The following is a 16,447-nucleotide window of genomic DNA, read 5'->3' as shown; positions in this document are numbered from 1 at the left end:
AACTACTTGATCACGAAGGTCTAAAGCACAGCTTGGGCTGTTGGGATGAGAGGGCTCCAGGTGACCAGGCAGCTGAATGGTACCCACGAGGAGCTAGAAGTCCATTTGTGCATTGGATCTGAGTTCTCTGAGAACTTAGTAGGCAAGCATTCAAATCTTCCCTGAAACAGGCTATAGGCTCAGCTCCTTTTATGCTTCAGTACCTATTACCTCAACTGGTTCGTCACTGAGCATCCTTCACACAGCCTTTCAAACTCTGAAGCAGTTCTATTCTGCACACGGGGGCTTCCCTAAGTTAGAATCAGTGGCAACTAGCAAGATGCCCTTGAGCATCATTCTGGCTACCATGTGAATGTCTCAGACATGGTCTACCAAGCTTGGTTTTTTTATTGATAGAGTGAGGGTGAGTAGGCTTCACACAGTTCTTTCCACGGCTTAAATGGCCCACTTAATACTGGACACAGTGAGGGAATAAGCATTCGGTTGTTGCCCACAAGTCTGGCGCGTCAAACCTACCAGCTGCTTCTCAGAAGAAAGATGAGGCTGTCTTCGCCTATAAAGCGTTGGAGTCTGGGGCACCTTGTGTAGCAGCTCTGCCCTGTCCTAGAGGGCTGCTATGAGTCAGTTTGGTACCCAGTATGCTTTATGCTCATTTCCAACTCCACATCTGCAAATGCTAAAAATCTAAAAGATGTTTGTTTTCTGTTTCTACATGTTGCCAAAATAAAAAATTAAAGAGCTTTTATCGAACTTGCTGTTAAATCTGATTGATAGTGATTTCCTTTTCAAAAACAAAGAAACTAACAACAATCGCAGAACAAGAGAAAACACTGCTGAGCCGATGCCCAGTCACTTTACTTCTATCCAGGCTATTGTTGGACTACATGGGAAAGAAATGTGTGTGCACGGTGCCCCCATGCTTATGAAAACCAGAGTGCATTGACTAAACAGGAAATATCAGTCATTTTATGATAGAAATAATTACTGTTAGGATCAATCACTTTTGTGGGATACATAAAATGTATATCACGTCCTTTGGGAAAATATGACAAGAAACACCCAAGATGCTGTTAGGGAGGTCTTTCTCCAAAAAACCCAAGTGCTGACGTCACATTTCGTTTTCCAGTTTTCACTTTCCTCTTGCCTTCCCCATATAAGGAGAGCCAATCCTACATTGTTCAGGAATCTCACGTTCAGTTTGAACAAGCAATAGCACATTTTTCTGTAACACGGGCATGCATACAGAGTTACCCTTTCCAAGTAAATGTTCAGACAGAGTGGTCCATAAAGTGCATTTGAAAAAGAAGCGCTCAATAGAGAGTCGTGTAAAGTGCAATGTATACGATGCTTTAAAGAATGCATACTTGTTGTGCATTGCATTATATGTGCCAGGCCCAAAGGAAGCAGGATCTTATCTACCCCTAAGCTAGAGAGAACAACGGAAATACACTTTCATATCGTTAGTCCTTCGCAAGTTTCCATACTTGTATTTTGTTCTCTTTGTGTGTGTGTATGAGGGAAACAGAGGGCGGAAGACACAGGTTGTGGTTGTGTGATGTATAGCACTGCTTGATCGTTTGTGCAAATGTCTGAGAGAGGTTTCCTAGATTTTGAAACCTCGGAACACTGACATCATGATAGCGAGCTCTCCATTTCAAAGTAGCATTAGGCATGTAGTAATGGCTGAACTATTTCAGGATGCATGTCTCGTAAGTCAGGCATTTGACTGCGTACTAAATGCTTAATGAAAATGACAAAGAAGACAATAACTATGATGCTACCAAGAGAGACCCCTATGAAATAAGCGTAGGACTCTTCTTGCTCGGATTCTTGGGGCGTGGTCCCACCATGGAGGGGTGTGGCACTCTTCCCGTCAGGAGTTGTTCTGGGAGCTGCTGAACGGAGCAAGTCCTGGACCTTCTGGAACGATCCATTATGCGGCATGGCGGCGATGTCGAGGAGGTAGCACAACAGTGGGTACAGATCCGTGGAGTTCATGGATTCTTTTGTGAAATTCTTTCTGAAGGCAGGCCCTTGGGCTAAAAATATTGGATGCATTTCCGGCAAAGCATTATCGTAACCGTGGTTACCTACTGTGGAGAGAAAGCGCATGCGTGAGTTAGCCAGCCAGCATTAAAATGGACATTGCTCTTGCATGGTCAAGTTCTGAAACCAAATGCAATTTTTATCTGTTTTGTCTTTAAAAGGCAAATAATGTTACAAACAATCCCTGATGTTGGCAGCAAGTCAGTTCCCCTCAGGAAACGGAAAGTTCAAGCCTAACCCATAAGCACCACTGAAGGAAAGTGACACAAGCAAAGCTGGCGGGACGTCTTCACCTCAGGGGAACAGGAAAGTACTCCTTTGTGCTTAGGGGTGGGAAGAGGCGGCTGGTAACCTAAGATTCACTGAAATGCTGGTTAGTGCCTACCCTGTTCTATTTCTTGTTCTAAGGATAAAGGTAGTCCTGGGAAGGTAGTCAATGCCTAATTTCATGGCTACTGATCAAGGAGAGAAAACCCAAACAGAAAACAACAGAATCCACAAAACCCCGACCTCTCCTGACAGCTCCACCCACTCAGAAAGGCAGCGGTGAGGACTGGTGGGTAGAGTGGAAGCCATTGACTCTCGAGGTCTCGATCAGGATCCAGCTTAGCATCATGTGCTTCAGTGTGGCCACACTAATTAGAAAAGAAAAACAACAACAACAGGAGTCGTGTGATGCAGGATTGAAGGGAGAAGAATCCTGCATTTGGAAGGCGTATGCCAGTGGGGTACTGGGATGCAGAGCATCCTCCTACGATGGCGCCCTCTGAAAATGAAAACATTCAATTTCCCATATTGGGAGTTTTAAATGCAGCTTCCGTCACAGTCTGAATGTCTTCTACAGCTCGTCGGGGGAAACCACCCCCAAATAACGTCATGAGCTCTCAGGAGAGTAGGTTCTGACATACAGGACCCATGCCAAATGTCTTTCTATCTGCGAATGTCTCCAGTCTATCCAGTAGAGCTGGCCTACCTTTGGTAGGACCCATGGGGCAGAGCAGTCGAAAAGCTATTTACAATTATCTACTGCAAATAAACATCATAACGACATTCATATTAAGCTAGAATATTACAAAAACATGCAGCCCATCATTCGGCGCCTGCATTTCAGTGACGTTTCACGCAGGGGCAGAACAGATGTAATTATCAGGGCATGTCTCCACATGTGCATCTCTGGCCTGAAGGTTTCGAGAGATGTCCGGCCCAAGGATTCTCACTTGGCGAAGAAGGTGTGACACTAGTCATGTGACCGGTAAATAGTTTGACTCCCCTTAGTGCGCACAGTCGCAAAACCCAACGGTGATGGGAAGAAGCACGGGGATGTACTCACGCATGAAGTTCTCTGACTTATTCTGTACAACATGCCACCCTCTGTCCGCCACTGCTATGATGGGCTGAATCCGATCGTTGTATCTGTAATGCCACCTCTCCGGAATCTCCTCTCTCTCATACACAGTGAGGTTAGGATGCGCATGAGCGAGCGCTTCGTAGACTGCATCAAATTTACCTGGACGGAAGGGAGGAGAGATGCTCGTGTCAGACGCTCATGGATGCAAAGCCACAGCTATGTGAAACCCAGCTGCTGTCTTCAAGTGGATTCCAACTCATAGTGAGCCCGGAGGGCGGCGCAGAACAGTCCCACACGGTTTCTGAGACTGCGAAGCAGGAGTGGACAATAGCCAGCCCACAAAATCAGCAACACCGGCTAACATCACACGTCTCGCCCAAGAGAAGCATTTCCAGCCATCACTTCCAACACCACCATCAAGTCCCTTCCAACCCATAGCAACCCTATAAGACTGGGTAGAATGTCCCCGTGGGTTTCTAAGATTGTCTGTCTCTAAGGGAGCAGAAAGTCTTGTCTTTCTCCCAAAATGTGGCTGGCGGTTTTGAACTGCTGAACTTGTAGTTAGCGGCCTGATGCTTACCCATTATTTCTGCCAATAGCGCCAATTTCAAACTCACTGCCATCGAGTCAATGCTGACTCACAGTGACGCCCTGTGGGTTCCGAGACTCTAACTGTTGATGGGAGTAGAAAGCCCAGTCCTTCTCCCTCAGAGCTGCTGGTGGTTTCAAACTGACGACCAGGCAGATCGCAGCCCAGAGTGTAACCTCTACAGCACTGTGAAATGGGAGATTTCTCAAATCCCTGGAGGCGTTGCCAAAGCACTCTCGGCAACTTCAAACGCAACCAACCTGGGCTTTTCCTCGTTGTTCCAATTCATCTGGTGGAGCTTCTCAATAACAAAGCACCCATGCGATTCATAATGGAAGCAGCTGGAGCAATGTGAGTGCTCTTGAACAACATAAACGTTTTATATCAAATGTGCCGCATATCTTGATGTCCATTATTTCATGTTTCCTTTTAACTCCCTAGTGAGGGATAAAACTCTCATTGGAGAGATATCCCAACTTCCCCAAATCCATTCTGAGACTTGGACCATCCAACTGAGAAACCAAACCCATCGCAGTTGACTGTGACTCACAGTGACTCCGTGGGTCACACGGTAGAACTGCCCCAAAGGGTTTTCCGGGCTGTCAACTTGACAGAAGCAGACTGCCCAGCCTCACCTGGGGAACCCTGGGGAAGTTTCGCTGCCCAACTTTGGGTTAGCAGCCCATCGCCAACTGCTTGTGCCAATCCAGATCTACCCTCCAAAGTTATGAAAACAGACAAAGGGACAGCTTTGAATCATGCTCGACCACTTAACTTTGGGAATTCAGGGGTATTAAAGGTTTTTAACTTGTTCCCCTGCCTTTAAAGGAGCTTAGTGGCACAATGGTTACGTGCCCAGCTGCTAACCAAAAGGTTGGCGGTTTGAATTCACAACTGCTCAAAGTGAGACTCACTGCCATCGAGTCAATGCTGTAACCTAGTAACCTGTAACCTACTCCCAGAAAGACCTTCAACTCACTTCCCTCAAGTCGATGGTGACTCTGTGACCTTTCAGGACAGGATCTATCGGGCAGACTCACTGGTAAAACTGCCCCTGTTAGTTTCTGAGACTATAAGTTAACAGGAGTAGAAAGCTCATCTTTCTCCTGTGGAGCGGCTGATGGTTTTGAACGGCTGACCTATCAGATTGCAGCCCACTGCATAGCCACTGTACCGCCAGGACTCCAGCCCAGGAAACCCTCCGGGGCATTTCTACTCGGTCACACAGGGCTGTTAGTGCCAGAATGGAAGACACACAATAATCACCACCCATCTTTAAAATGAGGATACTATCTTGATGCTGGGGGTGCTAAGAAGATTTGAGGAGAGGCTTATAAAACATTCTAGGTATATTCGTTATTATCTCTATTTAATAAAACAACATCAACACAAACAAGTGGTTGCCACCAAGTGCATTCTAACTGGTGATCACGTGTGTGTCACAGTAGAACTGTGTGCTTTCAAAAACTGATTGCCAGGGCTTTCTTCGGAGGTGCATTTGGATCAGTCGAAAGCAGCGGTTCTCAACCTGTGGGTCACGGCCCCTTTGGGGGTCGAATGACCCTTTCACTGGGGTCACCTAAGACCATCAGAAAACACATATTTCCGATGGTCTCAGGAACTGAGACAGCGCTCCTCTATCCGTCTCCAGCCAGGCCTGCCCACGTGCAGATACACTCACATACGAGTACTGCCATGAAGACTTACCCACGCTCACCAGGCTTCAAGACAACATTTCAATTTTGTCATTAGAAAGAAATATTTCAGCATATACAATTACATGTTTTGTGATTAATCATGATGCTTTAATGATGTTCAATTTGTAACAATGAAAAATAGAACCTGCTTATCAGATATTGACATGACGATTCATCACAGCAGCAAAAGGACAGTGATGAAGTAGCAACGAAAATCATGTTATGGTTGGGGGTCCCCACCGCATGAGGAACTGTGTGAAAGGGTCATGGCCTGAGGAAGGTTGAGGACCGCTGATCTGAAACATCGACCTTTCAAATAATAGCTTAGCATTTTGTCACCCAGGAGCTCTCTTTACGTATAGATAGGAAAAGAAATCTTACATGGAACAGAAGTCTTATGTCTGGTCCATAACTCTTTCTCTTGCCTATGTACTGTTATGTGTAGGATAATATACTTCTTACACACTCGCCTTCCTATATATTGCTTTCCTATTAAGAAGGTTCTAGCTCTGATGGCGTAGTGGTTACGTGCTGGGCTGGTAACACCAAGGTCAGCAGTTCAAAACCACCAGCCACTCTGAGGGAGAAAGATGAAGCTTTCTACTCCTGCAAAGAGTCTCAGAAACCCACAGGGTCCGTTCTAACCCATCCTAACGGGTCAAATTAATGGCAGTGAGAACCAAGTAGGCTGCCAAAGCCTGTAGATCTCCCATGAAATTGCTGTAATTAATGCAACTTTGTATCTATCTTCTCAGCTCTTTTTTGTTATATCACATGATTCCCAAAAGGTTAAACCTACTGCTACAACCACATTGTTGCTCTTGTCCTGGAGTCAGGGCTGACTTGGGCAACCCCATGTGTGCACAGGAGAACCGCTCTATTGACCTTTCAGAGCCATGACCTTTTGGGAGCAGATCGCCAAGTCTGCCTTCTGAAGCACTTCTAGGCGGATTTGGACTGCCAACCTTTCGCTCTAGTTAAGGGCTTAACCGTGTGCGTTATCTGGAGGGCATTACTTAACAATATTTTAAGAAAATGAAAACATTTCCAACTGGAGGAATAGGTCTATTTCCAGAATTTTAGGACGAAATTCCAGTATCGTTCCATGGCACAGCATATGCGTTTCACAAGAAGAGATACAACATCCCTATTCCGGCGTCCTCCTGCTGTACAATCTGTAGCAAGATAGGGGAATACACTGCTAGCCTTAGCTCACCGCCGGGACAGACTTACCTTCTTTGGGCAAGATCGCTGCTACTGGAGATTGGTCGATCAGGAGATAGTGGTCTCTCTCCAGATACTGGTCAAGCTCTATTACCCTTTCCTCTGAGCACTGTGTCATCCCGTGGTCACTTGTGATGATTAGATTCAGAGTGTCCCACAGCTTTGCCTTTTTCAGCATTTTAATGAGATAGCCTAGCTTGTTGTCAATATCGGAAATGACGGTGCCCATGAGTGGACTGTCAGGTCCCAAGTGGTGACCCATGTCATCCGGGTCCTCCCAGTAGAGAAGACCAAGGTTAACAGGCTCTTTCGATGTAAACCACTCAATAATCTTGGCAACTCTCTCTTCAAATGGGATGGACTGGTTGTAAGGCATGTAGTGAGTAGGAAAGGTCCCGTGGATTTTCACGTCTGTCCCAGGCCACATTGCCGCACCACTGCTGTGCCCGGCCCTTTGGTTAGTGATCCATATTGGCGTCGCTGCTTCCCAAAACTCAGAATCATAAATGTCCATGTGATCCAAGGAGAAAGACTTGTTCAGAACCGGATCAAACATGTCATTGGAAACAATCCCATGACTCTCTGCAAAGAGGCCAGTTACCATCGTGTAAAAGTTAGGGTATGTCTTGGTGATAAAAATATTAGTAACTTGCTCCACGCGAACCCCATTGTTCATAACCGAGTGAAAATGGGGTGTTGGAACTTTGAACAAGTAATCCCAACGGAATCCATCAAATGCAACTAGCAGAACCTTTTGCTGGTCTGGAAGGAGAGACGATGTCGTTGGGAGCGTGCAGGCAGCAGCCAGCAGGAAGGGCACCCAGAGAGGTCTCCCAGCCATTTTCAAAGTGCGTGGTGGGCGCAGCATAAGACAATCTGGAGAGCAAACACATACAAGGTAATGGCAACAACTGTGCCCTTTATATTTTCCCTTTAGCCAGCCAGGTATATCATCAATCACACCTGGAGGAATCAGGTTTCAGAACCCTGTTTTATACTGAAGACCTGGGGTAGCTGTCTAATCAAGCCAGGAAGTTTGGTGACATTGTAAAACCATTCTATGCTTCCCACAAATCCATAAAAACCTTCTCCTAAGGAATTGTTCAGTAAGTTCCTCAGGCGTATTCAAAAAGTGATGCTTGTCATACAACTTTTTAGGAAAGTTTGCTCAGGTTGGTTCAAACTTCTGCCTTCTGATGGGGGGGCGGGGAGGTGCTTTCAAAAAGTTCCTGGAGAGATTCCATTATCTTTAAGTTCCATGAAAGTCTTCAGGCCCCCTCACATTTACGACTATGACTAAATCAAGTACAGGAACCTAGCAATAAGATCTCACTATTAGTAAACCTAATAACGGCACTCTCTCTCTTGTTTAATGCACTTCTGTTTGCCAAACCAGGCCCTTCTATGTTCTGTTTTTCGTGGTTAGTGATGTTACCAGCAAGAGGAGAACATATATGGACTTAGGTTTCTGGAATGGAAATAACATTGTGACACTTAAATATTATATTAGTGAAATATAATGTCCATTCCTTTATGCAAACCAAAACACAACCTCGTCTTTCAACTAAGCAGGTGCTTAACCAAGTACACACAGACATATAGTTCTGAAATTTTACTGCCTCCTAACTTGAAAGTTAGGTAACATTTAAACTTATTGGCGATATGTGTAGAAAAAATACTTCCTAGGATTAAATCTCTTTGAAGGAAAGAAATTAATATGCATTTATTTTTTTAAAGTTTTTACTTATGAAAGCTATTAACCAGTATGGATAAAGGATAGGTAAATTTTGTCTATCAGTCTGGTTTGTACTTCAAACAAGAATCTTTTGTTCATTAACTCTCTTGTTCGGTAACAATAAACACTAGTTCATTGTTAACTCTCTTGTTCATTAACAATGAACACTAGTTCATTCTAGCATAAGGTTTTTGAAATCCTCCAAAGTTGGGTCTAAGTTTTGTGTCAAGGGATGTCTGAATTGGAATTTTAAACTCTCCTAATTTGAATATGTTTTTAATCACAAACTGTGATGACTTACTCTATTGCCAAACCCAAAGCCAAACTGACCGTCACCCCCTCCCTGCCGACAGGCAAAGACCTGAAGTGGCATGTACCTGTCTGAGTAAATAAAAATGTTTGACAAGCTTGCTTCGCTTCAGAAGCACACACTATGTATCAACTCTGGTGGATGACCTGGAGAGGAATCATTTTATTTTTGTTTGCTTTTCAACTGGATTCATCATACCAAAATATGACTTGCATTGTTGTAAATATTGGTCTTGAGGCAAAAAAAAAATCCAAAAATTACACTTAAAATTTCTTAAAGGCCAATCATTTTGCCGAATCTGGGAGCAACGTCAAAAACCAGTTCCTGTTGGAAACTGCAAATCTATTTACCGCCACATCAGGTGGGGTTCTCTTCTCTTTTGTCTGCCAGTTCTCTCTCCAACCTCCCTCACACAGTGAGGGCAAATAGCGCAACATGTAAGCTGAGGTTAGAAAGAATCAACTGCATGGAACACTTGAATCCCACTCTCCCCACACCCACCCCCTTCGTTAATTAAGTCAGCAGTTTGGGGTAAGCAGGAGAGAAAGGTATCTGGGCAAAGGAAGGCCAACACAGGCTAAAAGTGCTTGGGAAGAAGAGCTGCTTTACCGTCTCCAGCTGGTCAGGGGACGCGCCTGCAGGATGCAGGGGAGTGCGTCCCTAGATCTGCGCCCTGATGTCACCGGGCTGCTTTCCGGTTTCTCCCTTGGATCCTCGCCCCACAGTCCGACCTGGGAATCTGGAGGAAAAGGAAGACGAGGAAGAGGAAGGGAAGGAGAGGGTTCTGTGTGGAGCAAGTGCACGTCACTAAGGGAGGGGGCGGGGGCATGTGCAGCGCCCCATCTTCTCCGCGGGATTCCACCCTAGCCACTGGGGAGGGTCTGGGCCGTGGGTGCGCGCGGGGTTCCCAGACACCGCGCACACGGAGACCGGCAGGTGCAGCCAACAGGTGTTTGTAGGTGTGCAGGGGCAAGAGGCGCGGTAGCTCAGGGGACCCCCCCCCGAAATCAAGGCGCCCACCCCCCGTGTCGACTCCTACCCTCCTAGTAGGTACCCCGTCAGTCCTTCAGTGCTGGGGACGAAGGGAGAGAAGGTGGCTGTAGCTGCCCCGGCGGCGCAGAGGACCTGACCTGCTCCGCCTCCTCGCCGCCGGCTCCGCCCATGGGCTCCCATTGGCTAAGGCCTAACGGTTACACGGGCCAGGGTTGCTAAGCGAAGGCTGGGCTCCCGGGAGTAGCGGGATCGGCTGTCAATCAGCAGGAGCCGGAGCGCGCGCGCCCGGGTTTGGAGGATGGAGGGGGCGGGACCCAGCGGGGCAAAGGGCCTGCGAGGACCCAGCTGGGAGGTGGGAGGGGAAGGGAGGCCTAGGAGCCTGCCAGTCGTCTAGGACTGCGGCCTTCTCTGGGCGCAACACCTCACCGCGTTGGTGTCTTCTCTAGAGGGACAACTGTACTGACCTCCGTGGTGCTGAGCCAGCAGGACGCCTTACCTTGTGTGTTCGCACACCCACTGTGTTTGGTTAAAAGCTACATTCTCCTCCCACCCCAATATCTGATCCCTTACAGCAAGTTGTCTTCTTCCTCATGATCTCAGACAAGGACACCAGGCCTGAGGAGCATACCCACGGTTTGTGCTCAGGCGCACTGATGAGATGACGACCATTTCTTGCATTCAGTCTCATTGTGGTTGTCCGTGCCCTCCAGCCAGTTCCAACTCAGAGACCCTATGCCCAGAGCTCAAAGCACTGGCTTTGCTGCTCGGGCCTCACAATTGTTAGGTTTGAGTCGATGGTTACAGTCGCTGTATCAATCCATCGTGTCAGAGGTCTGGCTCTTTTTCTCTGCACCCCTCGTTACCAAGCATGATGTTCTTTTCCAGGGGTTGGGCTCTCCTGATAACATGTTCAAAATACGCGAGACGAGGTCTCACCATAATTACTTGTAAGAAGCATTCTGGTTGTTCTTCTGATGAGCCAGATCTGGGTTTTGTTTTGTTTTTGACAATCCGTGTTACTTTCAATATTCTTCGCCAGCCCCATGATTCAAAAGCATCACTTCTTCTTCAGTCTTCCTGTTTTGATGTACAACTTTTGCATGCATATCAGGCGATTGAAAATACCATGGGTTGGGTCAGGTGCACCTTAGTCCTCAAAGTAACATCCTTGCTGTTGAATACTCTAAAATAGAGTCCTGTAGAGCAGATGCACCAATAACAGTACATCACTGCATCTATTGATTGCTGCTTCCTTGAGCGTTGATTGCAGGTCTAAACAAGACGAAACCCTTGACAAATTCAATTTTCTCCTCATTCATCATGATGTTACCTATAGGTCTACTTCTGAGGATTTGGCTACTCGTGACATTAAATTGTAATCTATATTGAAGGCTGCAATCCTTGATCTTCCTCAGCAAGTTCTACAAGCCCTCCAAACTTTCAGCTAGCAAGTTTGTTAATAATAATTGTTTTATTGGTTGCTAACAATCTGCATTACTTTAGAAAGGATGTAATCCGGTCAGTACTCAATCCCAACATCCCTTCAGGTTTTTGCAGAGGGTTTTGGAGGATCTGAAAACTTTCCCAGGAACATTTTGCAGCCAGGTCAGGTACCCAGTGGTGAGTTCAAGACTGACTCAGAGTAAGGTCGATGTACACTGGGAGAGAGGCTAGGGATCATTGACTCTGCTGTCAACACCGCTGCCTTTGTCAAACGCCTGCTCCCAATTCATGGTGATGCCATGTCTGTCCGAGCAAAACTGTGCTCCGTGGGATTTCCAGCGGCTGATTTTTCTAAAGCAGATCCCCAGGCCCCTTTTGTGAGGTAACTCGGGGGGTACTCAATGCCCAATCTATTTTTGGCTAGATGCCCAGTGTGGCTGCAGATTCCGACTCTACTCACCTTAAACTATATGAAAGGGCTGCAGAAAGTTGGTGGGAAAATTCTATGATCGGCAACTCACTGGAATACCCACCTGCTGTCTCCATCAGGTGCTTTCCTTTCCAAATAAACTCTCATGTCTGCTCTCAAAGAAAGAAAATTTCGTTATCTTTTTATTCCATTTCTCCATGAACTTTCGGAAGTCACCCTGCAGTAATGCCAAGGGCCTGCCCTGAGAGGATTCATTCATGTTTACACAATTCCCAGCCCAAACCCTGACCACTCCACAATGAGCCATACTAGTGGCTTGGTGCCTTTCATTTGAACTCCACCCTCGACCTAGACTGTCAAACCCCAAGGGGGATGTCATCGGTGTTGGGCTGGCAGCTGCACAGGGAGACTGATCCCCCAGTGGAGGGGCTGTCAAATGAATAGATGTGCCTGCTGCTCTTAATCAGAGCAGCCCAGCACTTTGGGCCCTCAGTTTTCTGTTTGTGTTCGTCTTTGCTTGGCTTTTCCCCAGTGTCTAATAGAGGTACAGTTCCTACACCCACCCACACACCCTTCTCACTGCGTCACCCCAGGAGGCCTTTGAGCACTCTTCCATGTTGGGGTGAGGTGAGTTGGTGGTTTTCCATGTGTGGGAGGATGAATGAAAGGGGGCGGTAGCTGGTTCGTGCACTGAAGCAGACCCAGTGATAGTGAGGTTGTACGGGTTGTTCTAAGTCCCGGACACCCTGGTTTGAAGTTGCCCAGGCTTGGAACAGAGTGGCCCAATCTTATTAGTCTTTGATTTGCCAAAGAGGCCACCTTTGTGCTTTCCCCAAACACTTAAAGGACAATGTATGCTGACTAGTGAGCAGAATAGTAAAAAGTGACCTTTCGTAGGGGTCACTGAACACTGTCTGACTCTGGTCAGATGACGGTCTTCCTCGCCCTGCAAACCTTTATGGATGGCATGCTCGCAATCACCAGCTGCCCCTTGTGAAATAGACATGGCACCGCTGTTAGCCATAGCCTACCACACCAAGATGACTCACAAGGGGCTCAGCAAGTGACAGAGGCACTATTCCCACCTCCACATAGTGGCATGGCATGCGGACCTGAAAGGCTTGTTAATATAGCTCATGTCACTAATGGAGAGAAATAAGTTCACATAAATAGAGAGGAAGAGAAACATTTCACAAACATGGTATTTCTGTTTGCATATCTCTATCTTGAAGTGCCTGGCCTTATTACTTCAGTCTGTGTCCAGTTACAAGAACAGATCAACAATGCCAGAATAAGCCCCAGCCTGTTATTAATTAATTGTCATTGTTCTTTTATTTTATATTATTTGAATCCATACACTCCTCATTGGAGCCCTGGTGGTACAATGGGGAAATGCTCAACTCATAACCCAAAAGTTGGTGGTTCAAATCCACCCAGAAGCTCCAGGGGAGGAATGTTTATTGATCTGCACCCATTTTACAAAATTTCCGCCTAGGAAACCCTGTGGGCCATTCTACTCTGTTGTCATGAGGTGAAAAATTGTCGCAATGGAACCTAACATCAAGAATGTATTAAAATAAGGTTAAATTTGCAAACACTTGAAGTTATAAAACTAAAAAGAAAGAACATATTCAGCTTTCCTCAAGCTGAAAGAATTAAGTATAAAACATCAGGCTTTGAGCAACAGTATTGAAGGAGTCTATGGGTAAATGTTTAACAACCCGGCAAGCACGATAAAGGATGAAGTCTTGAAGGCAAAGGTTCAAACTGCTTTGAAAGCACTGAAAAAAACAACCCTGCAGGAACTGAGAACTTTCCAGAAACAGAAGCCACACTGGAATCACTCACTCACTGGGTAGACTCAGTTTCCTAGAAAAACAAAACCCGTGACATATATAAATATATGAAATAACTTCATCTCAAGGAAGAATTTTATGTTAAGGAAGCAACCTAGCCCAGTTCAGCTGAAGTCCATGGGTTAGATGCTAGCAGGAGCAGGTTTCAGGCTCACACAGCTGCAGGCTGATAAAGCAAGAAGCAGGAAGCTCGGAGATCACAGACAGGTGGGTGAAGAGTCACCTGGGTCGTAGGTCCGTAGGAACATGGCAGGACTCCACAGCTCCCGGTTTCCACAGACACACAACACAGGCTAGCAGAAAGGTGAAGAGGGGTGCGAGAGAGAAGTTCTCAGTATCTCTCTTGTAGAAAGACCACACCCCCCAAGGAGGCATCCTCGGGCTGTGACCTAGTTGATATAGGTGGACTCCACCCTAACTTTCACACATCTATGCTAAGAAATTTGAATGATGACCACCTGGCCAAATGACTAGAGGAAATTTATATTTATCCCCATTCCAAATGCAGCAATTGTTTTTTAAAAGACCAATGCCATCATAGGCAAATACAATTTTGCGGAAAAGAATTTACAAAAGCAAAAAATGGGAACAACAGTACATCAAAAAGGGACTGCCAGAAGTTCAAGCCAGGCGCGGCGATGTCCGTGGAAAGAGGGCTGTCACTGCTGATGTTAGATGGGTGGTGGCTAGCGTACAGAACACCAGACAGCTGTTTATCTGTGTTTTCTTGACTCTGCCTTTCAGTTCCTAAGGATATGACTGGTGGATCATTAAAAATTATGAATAACATTGCAAAGAGTGGAAATTTCAGGACACTTAATTGTGCTCCCGAGGAAACAATATATTGCCCAAGAGGCCAAACAGAGCAAAGAGAAGCCAGACGTTTTACAATCAGGAAAGGTGTGCACCAGCCTTGTACTCTTTCGCCACACTGATTTAATCTGTATACTGAGCAAATACTCAGAGAGAGTAGACCATACGAAGATAGATATGGTACTGGGATTCGAGATCATTAATTAGAAATTAACCTGAGATATGCACATGACACAACTTTGCTTGCTGAAAGCGAAGAGGACTTGACATCTTTAATGATCAAGATCAAAGACTACAGCCTTTGGTATGGATTACATCTCAAGGTAATAAAAAAAAAACAAAACTACCACCTCACAACTGGACCAACAAGCAACATCATGATAAACAGAGAAAGTTTTGAAGTTATCAAGGATCTCCTTTTAGTAACCCACAATCATGAGATCCAGGAAGGCAGCAGTTGAGAAATCAAATGTTGCATTATATTGGAGACATTGGTCCCAACAGGCCTTTTTAATGTGTTAAAAAGCAATGATGTCACTTGGAAGCCTCCAGTGCAGCCGCCCCACACCATGGTATTTCCAGTGGTCTTTATGCAAGCATAATCTGGACAAAGCATAAAGAAGATCGGGGAGCAGGGAGGGGAGGGGGACGGGGATGCATTCAAAATAAGGTGTTGGTTACAATGTTGACTCTACCATGGACCGCCAGATGAATGACGCAATCTGCCTTGGACGAGGCGCATCCAGAATGCTCCTGAGATGTGAACATGGTGAGATTTCATCTCATGTACTCCGGAAAGGTGATCCAGAGGGATCGGTTCCTGGAGAAGCACGTCAAGCTTGGTCAACTTGAGGGTCAACAAAAACGAGAGGAAGTCCTTAGGAAAAAGATCGACGCTCTGGCTGCAACAAGGTGCTCAAACATAAAGATGTCAGGATGGCAGCGGACCCTGCAGTGTCTAGTTCTGTTGCGCAGAAGGCCTCTATGAGCCAGAATTGACTTGATGGGATCCAACAACAAGAAGCATCATTAAGTCAGTCATTATTTTTCTGAATAATGGAATAACCCAAGGTCCAACTTCAAAACAAATGAAAGAAAAGAGCCCTATCCTTTGGTCACCTCTCCGTGCCCCAGCATCAAATAGCGTGAATTAGACCTAGGAGTGTTTGCCTCCCTCTATGGTCTACTGTATGTCTATAACAGGGCACATTATCAGTTCAGTGGTCAGGTTATAAGAACTTGCCAGTGCAGAAACTCAGTATTATGCATGTGAAATATTTGAGGAGTTTTATGAAAGTTCAGTTACCTAATACCCACCCCATTTGTGTTAGTCCCACATAGACCAGAGAAACAAATCCGTAGAAACTCATATGTGTATAAGAAAGTTTTATATAAAGGGTAATTGTACATTAAGAAAGCATCCCAACTGTTTGGACTGGGTCCAGACTAGGCAGCCCCCAACTCCTCCCTGGCTCCTCAGGAAGATAGAATTTCCAGCCTCTCGGGAGGATAAATGACCTATTGAAGTATGCAACTTCTGCCCCAACATTCCAAGGAGCTTATCTCCCCAGACCAAGGTTGTGCAGCCCCTGTCCCAGCTCTCCAGGGAGTGTGTTGGCAAACAACAAAGGCACTTCTCACAGATCACATCCTGACTCAAGGTCCTGCAGCTGCAAGCAAAAAAAAATCTCTCCTCTTGTTGTCAAGGCTCCCTAGCTCGAGCCCTATATATCTCACACCGCCTCACTGACAGGCTGTAATTTTCCTGACCCAACTTATTGGGCCTCAGAACCGCCCAGGAGCCCAAGATGCTCCTCTCCCTCTCTGTGCTTTCCCTTCCCTTCTGGGAGCTCTTTCCCTACCTATCTCCGTTCCATTTTCAGTGTTGACCTCTCACCAACCCAGTCCAGTCTAAGCCCATAAACCTGATATTAGCCCATATGTCTGATATCAATCTATAAAG

At 46.1% G+C, this 16,447-nt stretch overlaps 1 protein-coding gene across 2 annotated transcripts; it reads right to left on the bottom strand.

The window, feature by feature from the left end:
- Window positions 1-816: 816 nt before the first annotated feature.
- On the bottom strand, window positions 817-10,117 carry ENPP5 (ectonucleotide pyrophosphatase/phosphodiesterase family member 5). Of its 2 annotated transcripts, none has more exons than XM_075555004.1 (5): window positions 9,989-10,117; window positions 9,559-9,688; window positions 6,914-7,780; window positions 3,377-3,553; window positions 817-2,093 (listed from the first exon to the last, which is right to left on the bottom strand). In XM_075555004.1, the coding sequence occupies exons 3-5, from the start codon at window positions 7,770-7,772 to the stop codon at window positions 1,666-1,668; spliced, it is 1,464 nt and encodes a 487-aa protein (XP_075411119.1). In that variant the 5' UTR covers window positions 7,773-7,780; window positions 9,559-9,688; window positions 9,989-10,117; the 3' UTR covers window positions 817-1,665. The 2 variants fall into 2 exon arrangements, with proteins under 2 accessions (XP_075411119.1, XP_075411120.1); XM_075555005.1 differs by having other exon boundaries at window positions 10,004-10,092.
- Between the last annotated feature and the right edge of the window lie 6,330 nt (window positions 10,118-16,447).

Source organism: Tenrec ecaudatus, chromosome 7, assembly GCF_050624435.1.
Source record: "Tenrec ecaudatus isolate mTenEca1 chromosome 7, mTenEca1.hap1, whole genome shotgun sequence".
In the NCBI taxonomy this organism is placed as follows: domain Eukaryota; kingdom Metazoa; phylum Chordata; class Mammalia; order Afrosoricida; family Tenrecidae; genus Tenrec; species Tenrec ecaudatus.
The sequence above is the reverse complement of the archived record's forward strand: the minus strand, read 5'-3'. Positions and strand labels throughout refer to the sequence as shown.